Source organism: Athene noctua, chromosome 3, assembly GCF_965140245.1.
Source record: "Athene noctua chromosome 3, bAthNoc1.hap1.1, whole genome shotgun sequence".
Lineage (NCBI taxonomy): Eukaryota > Metazoa > Chordata > Aves > Strigiformes > Strigidae > Athene > Athene noctua.
Window position 1 is genome coordinate 62374031 of NC_134039.1, and position 22699 is coordinate 62396729.

Here is a 22699-nt window from a genome sequence, read left to right on the forward strand (position 1 = left end):
TCATTTCCATAGCTCCTGGCCACTTTCTGAAACTCACAGATTCTGCAGCTAGGGAGTAGTTTTACATCTGATTATTTTTTTAAAACCAGTTTGCTTATTTTTGTAAGGCAGCTAAATTTAAAGTTAATATACAGCCCTTCTGTAGCCACAAATAATACAATGAATCTTTGTCCTCCCAATACTGCTGCAGGGATCTGATCCAGTAGACACTTACTGTTAAGTTTATATGATGTAAATATAGTCTGATATAGTTTGATTCAGCAGTCATTTATGCTTCTGCTTTATTTACACTGTACAGTTAGTGCCATTTATTCCGTTAAAGTAGTCACAGATATAAAATAGAGACCATAATGGACTATATGCAAGCTCTGAGGTTTTTTATAACCAGATCTAAGACTATGTTCCTCTCTGTTTTGAATACATATGATTCACTTAATATTTTGTATTTAGGCTTCCCTTCTAACTGTGCTGCATTAGTTTTTGCCATTGCAAAATGCTCAGATCAGGATTTTATACAAGAACATGTAGTGATAGGACAAGGGATAATGGCTTTAAACTGTCAGAGGGTAGATTCAGATTAGATATAAGGAAGAAATTCTTCACTGTGAGGGTGGTGAGACACTGGCACAGGTTACCCAGAGCAGCTGTGTCTGCCCCCTCCCTGGCAGTGTTCAAGGCCAGGCTGGATGGGGCTTTGAGCAACCTGGCCTAGTGGAAGGTGTCCCTGCCCATGGCAGGGGGGGTGGAACTGGATGAGCTTTAAGGTCCCTTCCAACCCAAACCATTCTGTGATTGATATGATTGCTAATTTCTATAACAGTACAAATCATCTTTATTGGTAAAGATAAGTGAAAAATTTTTATTCTCTGTCCTTCAAATTCAGTTTATATTTTTGTCTTGTCTTTGTCAGTATATTTTTACCTCTCAATTTCTACATTTACCAGAAGGAGAACATTAATAGAGACATTGTTGTTGGCATTGCTAGTGATAGCAACTTCAATCTCAAATGTAAAAATCAAAATAATACATCAGTGCTTTAGAACCATGATAATATAAAAGTTGTGACAATAAAACAAAACATATTGAGTTCTCTTTCATATCTTTTTGCACCTGAATCCAACACTCAAAGTTCCTCTACAATCATGAAAGCTTTTAATCACATGTACATTAAGTTGCACTTTAAAACACAAGCCAAGTATCCAATGCAAATCTTTCCTATTGAATCACCCCTATATTTGTCAGAATACTGTTATCCTGGATGGCCTGAGGGTAAGATAGACAAAAGAAGTGCACAGAGATACTGGATTTGCATGCTAACCAAGTCAGCTTTCTGATAATAAAATTAGAAAGTCCTTATCACTTTCCTCCAACAGATATTAAAAGAGTGTAACAAGCATTGGAAAACACAAGATGAGGTGAAGATAGCAATAGTCATTTCCAGAAAACAGGCTTATTTTCCCTTCTTTTTTTGGTGTTGGAGCAGGCCTGTTGAATATCATCATGATGTGTGTCCATGAATGAATGGAGTCTCTTGGGTCCCTTGTAGATCACACCTCCCAGGGTGTGGCTGAAGAGGGTGTATGTTCCATTAAAACACAGATAATGGTGTATCTGACACTGGGAAGCAATTCTGAGTAATCTTATATAGTTTACACTCAGATTTCGTTATTCAAACGTTATTTCCTAATCCCTTCTGTAGGAATAGCCATAGATATATAAAAAAACCCCAAGTCAGCAACAGCAATGAAGCACCTGTTAGGCTCTCATACATGAAAGTACCAAGCACAGCTGGGGCAGAGTGATGAGATGAAATATATTCTACTGCAACTGCTGCAGATACTTAGGAAATAAAATAGATTAATATTTACACAAATGAGGAATTAAAGGACCTGATGGTCCTACCTGTTGTCTTTCACTATTTAAAGGGCAGAAAAATTCTGAATCACAAGATAATTGTTTTTTCTGAGCAATAACAAGTGTTAAAAGCATTTGCCATGACTATATTGAAACTATATAAATACGTTTAATTTGTACACAGAAAAAGTTATTAATTTGGTGTTGAGGCTGTAAATAAAATGTTTATTCAAGAGGAAAACGTAATATTGTGTGCACTATTAAAAAACCAGATATTTATGGCACCACAGCACATAATTTTACAGCTGTGTTTGTGACCTCCCTTATGCTTCATGTGGGGAATCTTTTTCATGCTGCAGGAACTGCAACTGGCAAGAGATCCCAGCCCTCTGGGCAGCAACCCTGTCTCTGCAGGTCAGGTGAGGAAAGGCAGAGGGAGTGACAAATTGCTTGGACAAAATCCTCCTGTCAGGGTCAGGATTAGCCACACTTTGAAGGGGCTGAGACTTTTCCTTCAGACCTGCTGGTGTTTATGGAGTCCTGGCATCACCCAGACCCTCCAGGGCAACATTGGACCATGCACCTCCCGCTTGCCTCTCCTAACAAAGACTGGCTGTACTAGCTCCTGGACGGGGTCGGGGAGGAGGGTGCCCTGCCCTACTCTCTGAGGTGATCTCCAAAGCATGTTTACTGCCCATGCTGTGCTAAGGGATGTTACCCTCTGCTCACATGATTAGAGGAAATTGTAGATGCTCAGGCTCCACACTGACCCCATTTTTACTGGTGTTCACTGAAGATTTTTGCAGCTGTCAAACCACTCAAACATCTCAAAAAACAGGAGTCCAAGTAAGTTTTCAAAGAAATAATTATTATTAACACAGTGAGAAACCACCTGTGTGAAGGGCATTAAAGACACAAAAAACATCCCCAAACAATCTAAACTATTCCCTTTTATCCGCACTGGCCTTAATTTTCGCATGATTTAGGTCTATGATATTACAAGGTTGCTGAGATGTCAAACTCCAGCTACTTTGATAACTCTCCAGTTTAGTAGAGTTCAATTAGTTGGGGACAGCCTAAACCCTGTAGACTTTGGCACCTTGCCTGCGGCTACACACATTTTAAACCACAACCACCCTGCCTTATGCAACAGTGGATAAATATCACAGCTGCAGGGATATAACAAGGGTAAGATTTCCAAAGCTGAAAGACTCTCTCTGACAAGAGTGTTAAAAGGTTTAAGCGGGTTCAAATACTCCAGTGCCAGGCACAGCCAAAAAAAAATATGTTAGAGAGAAAGAGGGAATCACTAAGAACAAGAAATAAGAAAGTCGCTCAGGAAACAGGTAACAAGTGACATCAATCGAGCAGATTTAGTAAGATTCAAGAAAGGATTTGATGTTTATCAGCTAACCCAGTAAAAAATTTTGGAAGTGATCTAAAACCTGGTAATTCAAGGCAACCTGTAACCTTTTGACATTACAATGAACCTTTATGAAGGGACAGATTACCTTCTTACTAGGAAGTTTCTTGCACCTTGATTTTTAAGATCTGTTGTGTTCATTATCATTGAAGAGATATAATTTTACATGGGCCTTGGATTAACCAGAACGTAACTGTATGATTTTTCAATTTTTATTTTATTTTTATTGATTGAAAAGTGCTAAGTGGGAATGGGGCAAGATGTGAAGCAAAGATTATTGAGGGTCTAAAGGAAAAATGCCAAGGCAGAAAAGATGAAATTAATGCACTGAGATTAGTAAGATCATTGAAACTGTGAGAAAGGTTGTGTAGTGAAGGATTTGCATCCCATGCTTGGGATGTTTTAAATGTTGTCGTATAATCTGGAAGACTGATTTGAAAAATTAGGCCATTCATTCCTTCCTATCACCTCCACATTGGGGGTAGCAAGTGGTTGTCAACACAATACCATTCTCTCCCATTTCTTCCTAAACTTTCTCTTTCGAAACTGTCGTTATAGGTAAATTCACATGTATGAGGCAAGTAGTCTGATGACTGGACCAAAAGCTTTACGAATTAGGCACACATCCATATCTCAGTGAATGACTATATAATAAATTGAGTGCTGGCTTTGTGTTATGAGAGTTACAGAGTAGATTCCTCTGTTTCTCTCATTATCCTTACTCAAAGGATAAGTAAGTCATCAGAAATGGAATTAGCAATGAAAAACTGGGGTCCTGATTGTGGTTTTGATGATGATGTGCCATCTGACACTAGCAAATTAAATCTCTCTCTGAATCTCAGTTCCCTCATCACAGGATGGCAATAATTCTCTACATATCAATCATGTCACTATCATGAGATATAACAAAAGTATTGCTATAAAAGTCTTAGTTGTGTGGAAAGTGTTAACACAAATTAGTAGTTGGTGCAGGATTCTGAACTGAGTTGCAGACATCACTGCTCCCAGGGCAGCAGCTCCCCCTCCCTCCTCTGCCTGTTGCATGCCTAAAATGCAGCAAGCTCCTGTGAGCATGCTGCTTCTGTGCACACAATGAATGTGTGTGCACACACGCATGCACACGCGTGCACAGACACACACACATGCACATGCACACAGAGTATCTTATCCTGCTTATCTCAGGAACTTCTGTATAAAGCTTCCACATACAGCAGCACAGCAGTGGTGTTACACCCTCAGGGGAGTTCGATCTAAGAACTAAATAAGGAATATTTCCAGACTTCCCCTCTTCACTAAAGTCACTTGGATTCTTCCATACACTTGAGCTACTGTTTTCACCAAACTCCATAATTACCTTCTAAAAGTTCTGTGACACCAGCCAGCAGCACCAACCCTCCTCTAATCTCATACAGTTTATCTACGAAACAAAAATATAGAAAGTTTAAATAATGTTGCTTCAAGTATGAAGAAAAACAAATTTTGTTTTTCATAATATCACATCTTCTAGAGTGTTTCCCATCCTCCTCAAAGCAACTAGGGAGATTCATTGCTGTCATAAAGGTACGCTGTTATCAATTACAATTTTGCTACTGATTTTAATTTTTAGTAGTAAGTAGGATGTGGGTGAAATCAGAATTAAAAAGGGAATTTGTTTTCCACATCTTTCACACCCCTCCTCGGTATGCTTTGAAGCCTTATCAGCATTCCCTTGTTTTACTTAACATTGGTATGTCAAAAACATGTCTCTGGAGTAACTCTAGAAAGTACCTACATTTAGAGTGGCCATGTCAGAGAACAGAATTTGCCAGCAGCACCTCAGAAGGAACCCATATCTACTTCCAGGAGCCCCCAAAATATGGGCAGATTTCCAGACCTCATGTAAATATCGGTAAGTCCAGGACACTGTTTCCAGATTTGCAACCACAGGGAACAGCAGACTCCAAAGTCAGTCTGAGTCCCCTCTTTCCTAAGCCCTGGCTTTCTGGCAGAACATCAGAACACCGCCAATAGATGTAGACTGCCAGGAGATCTGATCAGCAATTTCTTCAACAACAGAGTTATGGGCTCCAGAAAACTTACCTGGAAACTACACAAACTTTCTTCTGGATATTTGGATAAAGACAGAAGGGTTTGTGAGAAGCTTGCTCTTTCCTTGCTTTCCAGGTCCTACTTCTCCTTTTTTTATATATCCATGTACATAGAAAATGCAGTTACATATCCTGTGTTGTGCAGCTATTATAAAGATAGTATTAAGGGGTAGCTCTGGAATCAGTATGTGTTTGTGAGGTCTGTCTGTGAGGTGTCGATCTGCCACTTGTCATTACTGGATGAGCTCTATTTACCATCCCAGTCATTTGCGAACTCAGCATGCCAGGTCTAAATCACCAACAGACGTGTACTTTCAGGCTATACATACTAAAATGAAAAATAGTCCTAATAACAGCGATAATGTTACACCTCTGAACAGAGGCTTCTCAGGGGACTATGTATGGGAAAAGGAGCATCTCTCTTTTCCTTTCTAACTTCCCTTCTACTACCATCTTGACCTTATCGAGGGCCTGAGACTTGTCTGCTGAGACATCACCTCACAAAGAGATGCGGCAGTGTAAGGGGTCACTGTACCAAGAGTGTAGGGATCCCTGGCCTGAAATCTGGGCTCTCGCTACACATCTCTCCTCATGTAATTTCTTCCTAAGGGTACAGTAGTCTCACAGCCCCCCCCCCCCCCCCATAGTGCAACAGCTCTGTTCGGGTACCACTATTTTGTTGGGGAGTGGGATGCAAGCATAGGTTGCCTCCATCCCTTCTCTACTGCCAGAGCAAGGTGACTTACACAAGCAGTACTGCCTGCAGGACAAGGAGGAAGGGAATGGGAGACCTGGGGTGGGCCAGGCTTCCCAAGGCACAAGGCTGGTTTGCAGATGCTGCAATATCATGCTATGGGTTCCCAGTAACCCTGGTAGCGCGCAGAGGTTGAGAGACCTGCGATACCGCTGTGCTATCAGGGTCTTGCCCCACACTATGTGACTGAGCACATAGTAGTTCACAGCTGCTGACTGAGTAGCAGTGACTTTTACCCTTACTTCAAGGTTCTGTTGGCACATGATCTCTGGAAACAGCTTTCCTCAGAAAAGGTTGTCACAGCCAACACATACAAACCTTGATGACAACACCTAACGCTGACATGGCTCCAGTTTCTTTGTGAAAAGACTCGGCATGTCAGCAGTTCCCAGAGCTGACGGGCTCCATCGTGTAGCCAAGCACTGAGGTGGATTCAAAGTGTGTTTGTTGCGTGAGAAGTATAGAATTTGTGCTTGGTCACCAAACATGATAAATTTCATAGCTGAAGGGAAAACTCAATTCAGAGAATATGGGAGATTTTTCTGTTTTGGATGGATGGTTTATCTCTGTTCATTTTTTTAAGAAAAGGGGATAATGCCCCCATGGGTCAGTAAGGCCCATATATATAGGTGGGATAATGTAGGCTCCTGTGTTGTATTCATGTCTCTGCTGAGCATCAGAAGTTCCAGGAGAAGGAAAGTAATTTGTACAAAGCTTTCAGAAGTGGTGACTTGTTTAGGGGAAGAAAACTTTGCGTGTACTTGCATCTGGTAAATAAGATGGCAGACCTTGGTTATATTGAGAGCGCTAGTCATTAACTTTTTTAAGAGATAACTGGTCTATCTGTCAAATGAACTGCTTATTCACACAGATTCTTCACAAGATTATTTTTCCTTATCTAACCGTGAATCAAAAATATGTAATTTACTCTGTCAGGATCACATTAATCATCATTAAACAGTAAATTAATAAATGTCCTGTCAGGAAATATCACTCAGTTTAGACAATTTTCCTTCTCTTTTTTTCCTTTTAACAACAGTTCATTGTCTTTTTAAGACAGAAAGATGTGGGACGCTTAGTATGAATAGCTACAGATAACCCCACCTTATCCAGAGAACGTAAGATAAGCAGTAGGTCTAATTTATGTTTCCTGATTTATAGCAAATTTTGACCACTGAGGCTTGGCACTTGACCTTGGCTTGGATTCTGGTTCATTGTCTCTGTATTACAGTCATGTTGCTGTCTGTCATGAAGAGAATGGTCTCCCAGCATAGCAGGCTCTGAAGCACCAGTGAGTTAGAATTACAGACTTTAGAAACATTTGGCAAATTTCAGTAAATGTTGGTAGATCAGCAAAGCATTTCCAAATTGTGTCCCTTTGCAGGTTCACAAAGCGCATAGCTTGCAAAGTCATTTGTTTTTCCTTGCCTTCCTAGTAGCCAGCTGACGTACATGCAAACACGTAGGTCTAGACTGATAGAAATACTCCCGTAGGTGCTGCTTTTGCCCAGAGAGGAGAGTATTGGGGAGGGTGGGGGGTGGGGGGGAATAAAACGAGATGGTGTAAATGGCCTGCAGGAAGCTGAGCGGCAGGAGAAGAGGAGATTCTGGGCTATCTGGTGGGGAACCAGACCGCAGCAGCCAGAGAGGAGGCACAGGGGCTGTGGGCAATGGGGGAGTGCTCGTAAGGGAAACAGATGGGAAGAGAGGCAGATGGGAGATTAGGACACAAACATACAGTAATCCAAATTTCTTTAAATGGAAATGGTCATGGAAAAATGTGTTTTGTTTCCAGTCACTGCTAGAGATTGAACTGGATTATCTCAAGAAGTCCCTTACAGTTTGGGGTTTTATTCTTTTTTTTTTTACGCATCAGCCTTCCAAATTGCAACTGCTTCACTTTAGACCAGTGTATATGATCAAAGGGTTTTCCTAACCACTTAATGGTTATTGTAGCAAAAAATATAGACAAAATCAGATTCTGGTATACGGGAACCCAGTAGACAATTAATCTATTTATGGTATCTATATAAAATACACTACAAATAGCATAGGAATTTTTGAAATCAACATTTTTCTAATTTAAATCTTACATTATTGTTAGCATATAAGATTCTGCAGCTTCTAGAGAAAAACTCACGTGCAAGATTTTAGGACAAAAAGCTCCATACTAATTTAAACCAAAACTAAGCCAAAAAAAACCCAAAACAAAACCAAAAACCCAACAAACCACAGAGAAGAACCCTGTTAAAAAAACTGGCAGGAAAAAGTAATTTCAGAGTGGATGATAAATGCGTATAGCAGATCAAGCACATAGGAAATACACTGCTGCTAGATCAGGGCTTTGAATTAACTTTCCTGGGTGGAGCCAGGAAGCAGCAATAAGGATAAAATGAACCATGTGTCCTGGAATAATTAGATAATTCTCTGATACATCCCACACAGTTTTGGCTGGTTCAGGCTTGTTTCATGGCCGGTTCCCTGTGTTCCAATGTTCTTCTCCATCCATTTCCCTCACTTTGGACTCAGTTCCTCTGCAACCACAAGCAGATGTTCTCCAGACTAAAATTCAGAACAGAGAAAAGCCATATCGGAAGGTTTAAATAGCTCATGGGGTCATATGGCATCTGCCCAGAACTGCCAATATTTTGGAGATCCTTTAAAAGCAGGCAAACGGGGAGAGAGTAGGAGAGAGAAGGGGAGAGAGACATATTCCGTAGATCTAAAGGTACCACAGCTCATGCTCTTAAAATATCTCAGCACATCCATGGGGAAAAAGACAGGGGAAACACCGCATTTACGTGATTATTTCTCAACATGTTGTACTCTTAAAAACGTACACCTGTCATTTGAGATGATTTATTGTGCTCTTCACTTGGAGCTGTTGTCAGTCAACAAGAGCTGTTTAGCTAATTTACAACTGTGTAAAATCAAAGTCTTTACAGAGCTGCCGTTTTATCCAGATTATTTTTCGTGCAGGTGTTTCACTTACACCGAAGAAAGCAGCGATATGTTGTGATCAAAGAGAACTTTAAAGTTCAGAGTGCCAACACCAGCTCTTCATCAGGTGCTAGCTGACTCATAGGCTTTTAACGTGTAACGAGTAACTAACAATTATTACGGTAGTAGCTGACAAGAGTGTCTCACTGAGGTCTGCAGAAGTGGACAAATGCGGTCCTACTAAATACCGATGCTGGCTCTGGAGCCAGTTATCTGATGGTGCTAACGCGTTAGAAAATTTGAATAAAAAGCGTAGGCAACGTTATGATTTATTGACGTCGGTATTTTGTGCCTTCTCTCCTTTCTGCGGGTGAAATCACTGCAGCCCCACTCTGTCGCGCCCGGACCCCCCGCAGCACCCCTCGCAGCCGCTCTCCGCGCTTCACATCCCGGAGAAAGCGGACACCGGTCCCGGCCGCGGCACAGCGCGGAGCGGTGCGGAGCCCCCGCGCTCCCGCCGCGCCCCGGCCCGCCCCGGCCCGCCCCGGCCCCCGGGCGGCCAATGCGCGGCCGGGGGAGGCAGAGCCGGCGACGGAGCCGGGGAAAACATCGAACCCAAGTTCTTCCTCACCTCGAAGGGGATCAAGCGCTCCCAATGCTTCTCCTCCCGCCGCCCGCCCCACCAGCCCATCCTCCCCCGGAGGGCCCGCCGACGGCCCGGCCTTCCCCCGCCGGCCGCCCCCTGCCCCCCGAGGCGGAGGGCGCCCAGTAGAGGGGCGCCACTGGCGACCGTCCCCCTCGGCGCCCGCCGCGCGGGGGGCCGGGCGGAGGGCAGCGGCGGCGTGGCGGGGCTCGATGCGGCGGCCATGGGGCGCGGGGCCCCCCTCGGACCGTGCCTGCTGCGGGCGGCGCTGCTGCTCGCCCTCTGCCCCGCCGGCGGCGGCGGCACCTGGACGTGAGTACGGGGCGCGGGAGGGAGGGCTGCGCGGCGCCCGTCCCTCGTGTCCGCCGGGGCCCGGCGCTGACGGGAGCGGGGGGCTGCTTCTGCAGGTGGCTGGGCATCGCCGCCGGGCCGGAGAAGCCGGGCTGCGCCAGCCCGCCGCTGAGCCGCCGGCAGCAGGACCTGTGCGAGCAGAAGCCGGAGCTGGTGCCCGCCATCCGGGAGGGAGCGCGCCTCGGCCTCCAGGAGTGCCGCAGCCAGTTCCGACACGAGCGCTGGGACTGCCGCCCGCCGCCCGCCGCCCGCCGCCGACCCGCCGACCCCCCGCTCGCCGCCGCCGCCGCCTTCGGGCACCAGCTCAGCAGCGGTGAGTGTCCGCCCGGCGGGGCCGCCGGCCCGCGGGTGCGCCCGCCGCCGCAGGGGCGGGGAGGGGCGCGGGGCTCCCCGGCTTTCCCGCGGGGGGCGAGGCGGGCGGGAGCCGGGCGCAGCCGGGCACGGCGGTGCCGGCGGGCGGGCGGGCACCGCATCCGCCCCGGGAGCCTGCCGCAGGTACGCGAAATACACCGGGCAGGGAAAACCTGCCACTGGCTTTCCGAAACCATTGTTGCTTATTGTCATTTTTGCTTAATACGTCCGCGGATGACAGTGCCTTTATCGAGATCCACTTAACTGTGTTGAAACGTTGTTACTCGTAGACTGGCGTCGGGTTTATCCCCTTATGTCATAATTACTAAATGAGCGGGGTAATGACATAGTATTTCGAAAAGGTCATTTGATTCCAGGTAAAAATCTTCTCACAGCACCGATGTGAATTGCTTTAAAATGTATCTTACACGATCAGTAAGGTGGTATTGCTCAGCACAGCAAGACCAGAGTGGCTTTTGTTGCATGGATTAATAATGGAATTGCAGAAATTTGCACTGAAATCCTATTTTTTCCTATTTGTTTGTGTCACATGGCAGTATCAAAGGTCTTGATCCTGCAAGTTTCTCTTGAACGCTCTGCTCAATGATTTCAGAGTAGCCATTGATGTGAACTTCAGGATTGTGGTACTTCATTTGGTGTTGTACTTCACTTTGTACTACAACACAACAGTGAAAAAACCCCAAACATTGACCATGAAAACCTAAAACAAGCAATAAAAAGTGATGCATATTCCAAAAAGGAAAAGAAAAAAAAAAAAAACAAAACCAAAAAAGGGGAGCAGTTTACCCTACTATATGTAGCCATATATATTGTATGTTGGTCTTTCTGTCTAATGGGAAGGACTATTCCTGCAGACTCTTAAATGAGTGGCACTGCTAATCCACAAGCTTCACCTGAATGTTCTGTGGAAGCATTGTGTGATGGTACCAGCACCACAGACTAGTACGAACAGAAGAAACAAACAGGAACTTTTCTGCCTGTAAGCAGAAACTTGGGAGATTGAAAATAACAAATTGTTTTACAATAGTGAAAATTGCTACAGTGAAATTTTATCTGCAGTTAATGGACAGTTGCTGTTTTTCAGTTTGCTTGGAGAGTATACATTGCTTAACATGTTTAAAGATCTGTGCCACATTATGCCAGAAGTCTCAGAGAACGGGACTGGCTTAAGAGGCCCTGGCAGGTCCTTCCATGATTCTTCTGAGATAGAGTATAACAGTTAAAGGCTTTTTATAGTGCTGTCTTTCCTACGGCCAGCTTATGCTAGGAAAAGCACATGGCCTAAATATCCTTGGGCCATCCTGATTTTTGCCTGGTTTAATATTCCTGGGGCTGCTTGCAACTTTTGTGAATTAGAACAACCTCAATATTTGCTAAATTTAGCATGGGGTAACTTCTGGCCCTATATCAAAGTAACCCGGGATCATGACAACTTCAGATTCCTCCTCCAAGATCTGAACTAAACTTTTCTTCTTCTTCAAATCAATATGAATAGTGAAAAGCAGAGTGGAGAGTAAGGGATTTGGATGTGGTTTGTTTTGGGATTGATTTTTTTTTTTAATTATTAAAACCTAATTGGTTTGAAAGTTTCTGTGGCTAATAAAGTTCTCAACCAGGTTTAGAAAGGAGTTACCAAAAATCACAGGATACAAGGAGCCAGAAACAGCACCATTAATAGCATGGTCATATGAAGAGGCCCTGAAATCTTTGTTGGATGTGAATATCCACTGCTTTAAACAAGTTAACTCTACAGAGCAAGCTGTGATGACTTTTAACTTGTAACTGTTCCCTTTTAATAATAGTCTGGCTTGTAAAATCACTTTCTACGGCTCCACCAGGAAGGTAATCAGAGGGAGGTATGAAGTAACATTTGTGCCTTGCTTTGCAGGCACGAAGGAGACGGCGTTCATATACGCAGTGACGTCGGCGGGCCTTGTGCACTCGGTGACACGATCGTGCAGCGCAGGAAACATGACTGAGTGCTCCTGTGACATGAACCTGCGGCACGGTGGCTCGGCCAGTGAGGGCTGGCACTGGGGCGGCTGCTCTGATGATATCCACTATGGAATGTCATTCAGCAGAAAGTTCCTGGATGTGCCCATTAAGAACATAACGGGCAAGAGTGGAAGCGGACTGGTGGCAATGAACCTGCACAACAACGAGGCTGGGAGGCAGGTACGTGTCACCATTCAGAAATGGCAGCAGTTGGTTGCCTGTTCCCCTTCATTGACAAAATGGCCTCAAGCAACCAAGGCCTGTCCTTGACTGCAGGTACAGATGGGGCCAGTGGCAAGAACAGCACTTATGTCACCAAAGCAAACGTGTACAAACTCAGAATCAGAGCTGGTTTTAACTACTTAACTAAACTCCACAGGTTAAAATAAAGACCACAAAATAAGATTTAGATCTGGAGTGCTAATCAAGTATTAGATATTTGATATCCTGTAACAAACTTGAAATAATCTTGTTATCAGCATAATACATTAGAAGTTTTTTCACTTATTATTCTGTTATTATCATGACCCGCACTTTTAATTCTCTCTAATAATGAATGAACAGGGAGACTGAACACAAGGCATCATTATCCATCCACAGTCTGGGGTCCTCATCTGAGAGCAGAAGTCTAAAATCGTTCAGAGAGGAAATCAAGAGTTAACTTTTTCTTTTAAAAGATGGGATGGAAACAACACCTCTATTTTAAAGTAGCTCACTGGTTAGGGCACTCATCAGAAAAGTGAGAGGAGTCTGGCTTCAGGTAGCTCTTCTTCAGCCCAAAGGACTTCAAACCCACAGTTGCAGAGGAAATGTGTGTGTGGGTGTGTGACATCAGGTCCTCCTGTCCTGTTCTGGAGATGGTAAATGGGGGCAGAAACAGCCAATACAGAGAGATGTGAGTCTAATGTAAGTGCTTGGGGCTTACATCTGGCATGGCAGAGACTTGGATTATGGTTCTTGCTTTAAAATTACTTTCTCTGCTTTACCTTGGAGTTTTGAACTTTGTCAGTGTTTAATGGCTCTCTCTGGCCCCATAATACTTTAAATCTGTTCTGCTCAGTGACACAGCTATAACTAAAGAAAGAAATGGAGACCTCTGGTTTTAACTACACATATTGATGGACTCCATTGTAACTCAGTAATTTCCTGTAGCCAGAAGCAACATCAGTGGATTTTTCTGAAAACAACTTTCTTCCCCACCATAAATGGGGAATAGCCATAGTAAGCCATCATAAGGGCCATGGTGGTATAATTGCAAACTATTTTAATTTAAACTAATTTTTACAGTTTGCAAGGTAATATTTAGTTAAGTTTTATATAGTTGGAAAACCGGAACATCTTTCATGGACATAGGCCCTTTTCAGGACTGAAGAAGCAAACTTTAAACCTAAGTAGAGGCTGAGAACTGTTGTAGATGCCAGTCAGCTAATCATCAAGGTGGTTGGTATTGTGTAGTAGGGAATGTAAGTAAGAGGAACAGAGGACTGAGTGATTATTTCCTTAGGGAAAGAGCAAAGGGTCATTTATCACATTTGTAGAAATATCTAAGGGAAGAGATAATAATCTCCATAAAAGTCTCTCTTAATTTCATTATTTTTCATATATAGTAAAGATAAGAATTTTTATTGTAATACTCATGTTTGTCATTAGACAGTGCCATTTTCTCAGATTAGGATGACAGTGAAAGTGTCGGGAAGAAGACTGCAAGGCTTCAGAGGAACTTCAAAGAGAGAGAGAGATGCAATTTCTGTGTTTAGATGGCAGCAACACAGGTCTTCTCTTTGATGCTCTGTTCTCTTGTCTGCCTTTAGCTTTATGTTGGCAGCAGCAGTAGTTTGCTCTCCTTTTGGTGTTCACTTATGGTCTTCCCGTACCAAACTTGTGTTTATCACTCATTGCTGCAGGTGTGCCATCACAACTGCCTGGGCTCTTACACTCTGAACTGTGCCGCGGAACTGTTCAGCTTTAAAACCTACCCCACATGCACACAGAGCCTAGAAGAGAAACTTTTCTTTTGGTGTTGCTTTCTTTAAAGTTGGATCAGTTCCCTGATCTCATCTATAGCCGTCACACAGGCAATTGGGCCACATACGTCATGGAGACAGGACTGACTGGAAAAGGGAAAGAGTGCGTTCAGCCAAAGACAACATACTTTCAAACAATTAGCTAAAGCTACAAAGGGTTGGAGGATGTGGTTAAGTGAGTCTTCATTTTCCATGAATAGTATTTTTGATAGAATCTAATATATCTTAGATATTGGTTATATGCATGAGAATATAATCAATTCTGTGTCCACATTTTTAATGTCATGCAACCGCAGTATCATCTATTATTATTCATGTCGAGTAGTACCTCTTAGTATACATAACTTCATGAAACCAGAGTTTTAGACTAGGCTGTCAGGTTCTGGGAATGTGGTAGAATCTGACCCAACAGGATCCCACTAGGTCTTGAGGACCTCTCGGTGTTTCATACTTTTAATGATACTGAGCTCTCCAACAAGGCTCTCAAAGTACGCTGTCATAGGCTTATTTGGTGCACACCATACATACTCTCATTCCTTTCCAAGTTTTTACAGAAAAACCCATCTGCTGCAAGCCTGAAAGGACAAAAGACCTGTATTTAACTGTTTTTATATCAATGGTGTCTTTGTTGTTCATTATCTTGGAAGAAAATATGCAGAGTATTTAGTCAGTTTCCAGGCATAAATATTTTGTAACTTAATAGAAAACTGTAGGATAAAGCAAGTATTTTGACCACTGTCTAGAGTGAAAAAGAATTTTTATTGTTGGTACTTGGGATTTCTAGCAGCAATATTAACTGAAGTATAGCAGAACTCTTAATTTTTGTAGTTCCAAAATACGTAACTAGGAGATGCTGGAAAATGTTGACCTTCACGTTTTGTGGCTTACAAGAAGGATGTTTTGCAATATATTTTGGTACCTTATGACCTTCTGTAATAAATACTATCGTGTATCTGTGTCTTGCAAGAGCAGTCTTCCAGGGACAATACTTCTGTGTTTGTTTAGAGTTACTAATGGAACTGATATGTGCAGAATTCTCTTGTTCCTTTCCCATTTCAACATCTCGTAGTTAAATCCAAGATATATCAATTTTAAAACAGTAAGGATCATTGGACCGGGTTGTCCGCTGTTTAGGATACTAACCTGAACCTCAGAAGATCCAGATTTCATTCCTTATTCTGCCACAAGATACATATTCATCCTATTTTAGCACTGTAACGTTCAGTGTACTTAGATGTGCATATGAGAGTCGCACACCTCTACTCCTTATAAAAAAGGATGAAGGGAGTCAGGCACTATGGGTTGACTATTATTGTATTAGTATTTTTTTGCTGATGGAAGAATTATGCTCAGTTTTCCACTTGTGGAAATTTATTTGATCTACAGGACTTGTATTTTCACATCAAAATAGCTTGGCTCTTCAGAGTTTATTTTTACTGATACCTGTGGGTTGGTAACATACCCACCAACAGTCTGCAATTGTTCTTAAGTGCTGTACCTCCGGTAGGACATATGCTTGTCTTCATGAATAGTCCCATTAGTTCTACCACTGGCTTAAATTAGGCTGTTTAATTACAGGCATCAGTTCCCATTGCAAAACAAGTACTGGCAGCTCCTGTCTCACAGCTGAGAACAGTGCCTGCAAACAGAGAGCTTTGCTTGGAGATATTAAGCATTAATTGGCATTAAGGGGTATGCAAACTGTGACTCCACTGACACTCTCTCTCCTTTGCTGCAGACCAGTCTCTGCTTTCTGCCCATCCACCTGTTCTAACCACACATTCCCACCCCATGCCACTCCCACCCCATGCCACTCCCTCTATTAATTGCATTGGATCAGTGAAAGGAAGTCAGTTTAAAAATAATTTTTTTGGAGGGGGTTAATTTTTAACACAAACTAGTGTTCAGCACTGTATCCAATTCATCACTTAGCCCTGCACTCCTGTTGGCCTAGTACTACAAGGGCTGAGGGCAGCAAGTAGAAAGTGGGGCAAGAAGAACTGCTCGGGTGGGCTGAACACAACACTCATGGATCCAGCTCCGTTCCACACTGATCATTTCTCACAAGCAGTCAGTTGGTTTCATGACCAGCCTAAGAAACCTGAAAACCTGTCCCAGCTTTCAGAGAGGGACACATCTATCCACCATGTTTCTGTGAGTAACAGTGCCCCTCTGAAGTTCTCTATGAAATTTTGTTCCTTAGGGAGAATCCTCTCGCAATTTCATGAATAACTGAAGAGACTCACCATGTGACTCTAACAATGTGAAATGTAGCACTGGTTGTGGACTCAGTCTGGAAGTCACACTCTCAGTAACTGTGCATCCCAGTAATTCTGTGTGCCGCTGAGACACAGACGTGTGTTGCAGCCATGTCCACCACAAGGCTGCATTAGCATAGCTTAGGTTTGCTTGCAAGAAAACAGCAAGAGAAAATTCCTAGTCCCTAAATTTTGCCAGATGTTCAACTATGGGAGATTGTTCACAATGCAGCCTGAGATCCAGCAGCATGTTTTGTGATCAGCCAAAGCAAGATGTCAGTTCCCTGTGATGGCAGTAGAGGCAACCCAGAATATATTGGAGTCCAACCAGAAAACTTGCCCAAACTAGCAGCTGGGAAGCAATAGCCTGGGGCAATGCACAATTATGATGACGCCATAAATGATTCTAAATCAAAGTTCATCAAAGCTTCATGTGAGAATCCTGACCAACACAGAATAAATCCACAAATGTTTGCAACTGCTATGAATGTTCTCAGTGCTTCCACAACCAATCACATTTGTACTTCTTGCACTCATCTGATCATCCATACACTGCTAATATATTCTACATGTTTATATTTTGGTATCAACTGAAGACTCCAACATTAGTGTCTGCTCCTCTTTAGAAAGTCTGCCTCCCTTTAGTTTTCGTTAATTCATCCTCAGAGACAGACGCTGAGGTCATCTGCTGGGCTACTTGCCCACATGGAAGTAACTCACCCTTAGCACCCAGCAGACAAGTCCAGTGCTTCCCCTGACAGTTTCTCTATCCTTTTACTATGCGCAATTCTAGCAGATTTGGAATTATACTTTCCCCAAGCCAGACTGTGTATTTGTCCCCTGTTGTTTCTTCCCTAGTTCGTACTCTGTCGTACTACAGGGAAAGCAAGGATTACATTTGTAACCTTATAAATCTTATAGCACAATGTGATTTCAAACTACTTTGAGATTCTAGTTACTTAACTCTAAGTAACTAAGTAACTTAACACTAAGTAACTTTAACTCTAGTTAAATAACTAATCATTAGAAATTATAAAATACGGTTAAATCCCTTCTGTTTGCAAATTGCGTGTAAAATTAATCTTTTGATGTCATGTTTCTCTTTTCCTTGACATTTTATTAGGTTATCTGTGTTCTAACAAAGATTTTCTGTTCTTAGATCTGAAATCCTCTTCTGTCTCAATCACTGTTGCATCTTAAGGATGCATATTCTGACTACTCAGTGATTTCCTTATGAATAGATTCTTAAGATACGAGCACCAGGTCAAGTCTGTCTATTAAACAGAAACTAGCCTTTGAAGGAGAGAAGATAAGTATATACAAGAATTATTGCCAGTTGATTTGAAAGAGTCTGCATGTACTCTGGGGTGAGGGTCTGCTTGTTGCAATGTTCTTATTTCCTCCAGGATAGGGAAAAAAATCTCCAACTGCAGAAGCAATCCACGGCATCTGGAAATATCTCCTGCACCAGTGCATCACTTCACCAGGTTTAGTTTGCAAAGGCTAATGGCTGTTCTAGGTCAGGGCATACACCTGCTCTTTCTTGCTAATGGTTCTTTGAACACCTTGCTTGTTTGGCTTTCATAGTAGCCTCTACCAACAAATAGGTCCTGTTAATTCACCAGAGATGTGACTCCAAAGCAAACACTTTGGTCCTGTGTATTTTAAATAATGTTTGTAGAGTTATATGCGAATACCAACTCAGGCTTATGTCAATATATTTGGGGAAGAAATGCCAGGAGACCTCAACTCCCACTGAAAGCAATGGATTTAACCATGTTGGACTTGTCCCAAACTTCAGTGACCGCATTCACCGTGATGAAAAGTCCCAGTTTAACACACAGGGTAGAAATAGCTCATTTTATCTGCTCCATGCCTTTACTAGCTCTGAAACTTTGAGAAAGGCATTTGTGCTGCCTGAGCTACAAATAAGCAGTCTGGGACTTGAGTTTACTTCTGGTCCTCCATAGGGTCAACAGGGCTCGGTAGGATTTCAGGGCTCTGGTGTCACTGCAGAATCAAGGCTTAGGAACAGGCACAAATGGAACTATTTTCTCAGGGGAAACTAGAGAAAGGTGTTAGATTTCTCTTCTGGTTTTTTCTTCCCTAAGACAGTTTGAGAAAGACATAGATTGACAGTGGTTAATGTTTGCGGGGGCTGTGGAGTAAGTGAAGGCTTAGGATGAAGTTTAATAAACATCATGAAGTAGAGGTGTGAGGGGGGTGGTTGTCTTCCCCATTTTGTGGGAAATAGTGGTGGAATAATTAGAATCTGTATTGGCCTTGCTGCATGAGAAGTTTCAGGAGAAACTTCTTGTGAGATAATTTTAAATTCACATTTTCTGTTACATTTCCCAACTGCCTTGATTGTGGAAATTAAATATGGGGGGAAAGGTTAGTAAAATGGTAACATGGGCTTTCCACACCATTAACCAGTGGCTTGCATGAGTCTATAGGATGGCTCCAGAGTACATTAATGGAAAGGTAAAACAAAACTAAACAAAAATTATGATACCTTGTCCTTTTGCTGTATCTGTGCATGTGACGATTTTTCTGTCCACTTTTCCAAACTCTAATGTGAGATATGTCACTAGTCTAATTGTATAATTTTATACTATGTCTATTAGATATTCCAGAAGGAAGTATTATATTAATTGTCTGGTGACTATTTGAGTTGTAGTCTCAGATAAAGAAAGTTACTGCTTGTTTACAGATTCCAGTTCTTTGAGGCTTGGTCTCCTATAAACTGAGCCAAAATTCTTGTGTGTTGCAAAAGCTTAACACAGGCTGCAGATTCCCATTGCTGGTCAGACAGTTATTTTTCAGCCCAGTGCTTGCTTCTACATGGGCATGGAAAAGTAGCCCATCTAAGGGTATTTTAACATTGATAATAATGGAAAATTTTTCTAAAACATTGAAAGTTATAGAATCAATATTAGTGCAACTATCAAATGGTTTTAAATAAAGCCGTTACGCAACTGGAAACACTAGAAACCCATGATAGTCTGAGTATGTCTAAATTACAAGAACAGGACTTGATCCTGTAAGTGAGAAGCATCTGATATTTACTTCAGAATACCTAAGTTGAAGATACGTCTGCTGAGCTATACAGACTCCTTTGGTAGACTTTCCATGGAGCTCAGAGACGTGGGCAACCTCCAGCTCTTCCAACACAGGTCTGTCCTGAGGTGCGTCCAGGATGTATGCTGTACTGCTTCGGATGCTGAGCCACGCTGGTCACACAGGCACTGTTGTACAACCTTAAGCCATTCCCGTGGCCTTAGTTACATACAGACCATGTTGTGAATGTTTAGTGATCTTGATGGGAGCTGCAAGGCACCCTTAAAAGATGGCATAGACCTGCCCAGAAAATGTCTTCCAACGTAGAAGAAGTGTCATTACCTGACCTATCGGTGCTTCCCTTCCTACTATTCTCCATGAGGGCTGTTTGTATTCCAGCGGTGGGAGGAGCAACACAGGACATATAATTTCAGGTATTGAGGATCCTCCAGAATTAAAAGCCAGCCAGAAATACAAGCTTTCATTATTCAGTATTGCTACGTTAGCGCCACTGCACTGTGAGCACTTCTGAAGATGAGGCTTTTCGTAGTGGGGGTCCTGAGTTGGAAACCTGATTCCTAACATGTATCATCCTGTCCTCTGGCTTCCCCATCACTGAAATGACAATGGCAGCTGTAATATTAAATACTTCGAGACCTCTGTGTCACTGATGTCAGGCAGTATTCATAATGAATGAAAAACCACATCCAAATGTCATTCTCCCTTTGCTTTCAGGCTGTAGCAAAGCTGATGTCAGTGGATTGCCGTTGTCACGGTGTTTCTGGGTCCTGTGCTGTGAAAACTTGTTGGAAAACAATGTCCGCTTTTGAAAAGATTGGCCGGTTTTTAAAAGATAAGTATGAAAACAGCATACAAATATCAGACAGACTGAAAAAAAAGCTACGGAGGAAAGAGAAAAGCCAACGAAAAATACCAATTGGGAAAGAAGACCTGCTATATGTGAACAAATCGCCCAATTACTGTGTCGAAGACCAAAAACTGGGGATACCCGGGACTCAGGGAAGGGAATGTAACCGTACCTCAGAAGGACCCAACGGCTGCAACCTCCTCTGCTGTGGGCGTGGGTACAACACCCATGTTGTCAGGCACGTGGAAAGGTGTGAGTGCAAGTTTGTCTGGTGCTGCTATGTGCGCTGCCGGAGGTGTGAAACCATGACCGACGTACACACCTGCAAATAAGATTAAGTACAGAAAACACAGCCAAACCATCCTGTTCTGTTTGGTACACACAATTGCCACACAGGCAGCAATTAGTCTTACTGTGTGGGATTGCAAGGGGATCAGCATCAGGGGAAATGGGTGTTGCCAAACAAGGGCTAGTCCAAGCATTTGGCATATGAAAGACAACTGAGTGAACAGCAGCCTGCACACAGGGCAGCTAAAACACCAAAAAAGGACTTCTGATGATACATTTGAACATGTAACTCCATGAACGGGGACAGACACTAACCTTTCCAGTTCTTTAATAGCCACAGCATCCTGAAGATCCATGTGGTCAGTAGGTACAGTGGTGAAAACTCATGATCGCATTAGCCAGAGACTGAAGAGTTAAGAGGGCGTGTAAGACACGCTAGTTATAATCTTTATGTCTGTATTTTTAAAACTGGGGCTAGATGGATCCACTAGATGGTTCATTTCTGCAGCCTTTAGAAAAACAAAACAAAACATAACAAAAAGATAGGGGAATGTTCTGCTGTTGACCATGAGGCATTTGCTTTGTAACCTTTCAGAAAGCTGTCTTCTGCATAATATGCAGAAAAGCATCTGGTACTGAGAAACATGCAGGATTGCAGATTGCTGGATGCTGCCTGGGTGGAAGAGGAGAGCCCAGCAGTATGGAACAAGTTGTATCCAGAGAAGAGAGGCTGGAGCACAGCTTGAATGTGAATGGTGTACCAAATAACAACCTCGGGATTTTTTTATAGGTTGTCTTTCAAATGCACAAAGTACAGGTCTGAGGAGGGACAGAAATACAGTTTGGTATCTGAAGGAAATAAAATCCTTCACAGGCATTTCCTCAGTAGCTGAACACACAATTTGCAAGTCAGCTGGTAGTCACCTCACTGTTGGACTGTATGCAAAAACCTGCCATGTTCAACCACCTTGCTGGTGGTTCACCATCATTTTCACAATTAACCATACAAGATTCAGCCCAAAGAAATCTGCCACACAGTGAAAGACTTTTTAAAGCATTGCTTTCTCTTATAGAAGCAGCATCTAGAACTTTTCATTAGGTTGCATCCTAAGCAAGTTCAGTGCACAATGTAATTTATGGATTGGCTCACACCACTAAAATATTTAAAATGCTATTGATAATATTTTCTCCCCCTCCATATGTTGGCTCAATTTTATTTTACATCTGTGAAAGGTTGTTTATTTTTATGCAGTGATTTAATGCCTGGCTTAAAAAGCATTTCTGTTGTTTAAATGTGCAAATACCTATTTTTGATAAGACAAGAAAGTTTATATTTTGTAAATATTTAAATTATGCAAGTTATGTAAAACATTTCCAAAACTAATGTGATAAGATTACAGCCTTTGACATTTGTTAGTTAGATATTTGTTACTACTGCAGTAGCCTTTAATTGATTTTTATTTGCATGTGCAGGGGGAAATTAGTCAGAGAATCACATAAATGTTCTTCTTTTTACCATCAGGGTGGTTATAATTATTGCGGTTAATACACATGTTGAGAAACACTATGATTTTCTAAATGATCAATTAATTAGTATTCTGTATACTTTTAAAAATTCTTTTAAATCCATTTTACAAACAGTGAAATCCTGGCTCCAGTGGTTAAGTGCAGAACTTCCACCAACGTCAAGGGGACTTGCAAGGGTTTGCAATCCCTTAACTTGTTCCACACTAACAATCAGTTTTTAGAAAGAAATCATCTTAGACAGTTTGGTTGAGGCTT

The 22699-nt window shown here is 42.5% G+C and overlaps 1 protein-coding gene across 1 annotated transcript; it reads left to right on the forward strand.

Moving 5' to 3' along the window:
• The first annotated feature begins 9924 nt into the window (after window positions 1-9924).
• Window positions 9925-20961, forward strand: WNT16 (Wnt family member 16). The gene is made up of 4 exons (XM_074901566.1): window positions 9925-10013; window positions 10109-10365; window positions 12313-12599; window positions 20497-20961. Exons 1-4 carry the CDS (start codon window positions 9925-9927, stop codon window positions 20959-20961), a joined length of 1098 nt encoding a protein of 365 aa, XP_074757667.1.
• The last annotated feature ends 1738 nt before the right edge of the window (window positions 20962-22699 follow it).

What these genes read in the sequence shown, in the direction of transcription:
- WNT16 (XM_074901566.1), top strand. Translation starts at nt 9,925, where the DNA reads ATGGGGCGCGGGGCCCCCCTCGGACCGTGCCTGCTGCGGGCGGCGCTG. An exon ending in GGCGGCGGCGGCACCTGGAC is followed by an intron (nt 10,014 to 10,108) that starts GTGAGTACGGGG and finishes CTGCTTCTGCAG; the next exon opens with GTGGCTGGGCATCGCCGCCG. An exon ending in ACAACGAGGCTGGGAGGCAG is followed by an intron (nt 12,600 to 20,496) that starts GTACGTGTCACC and finishes CTTTGCTTTCAG; the next exon opens with GCTGTAGCAAAGCTGATGTC.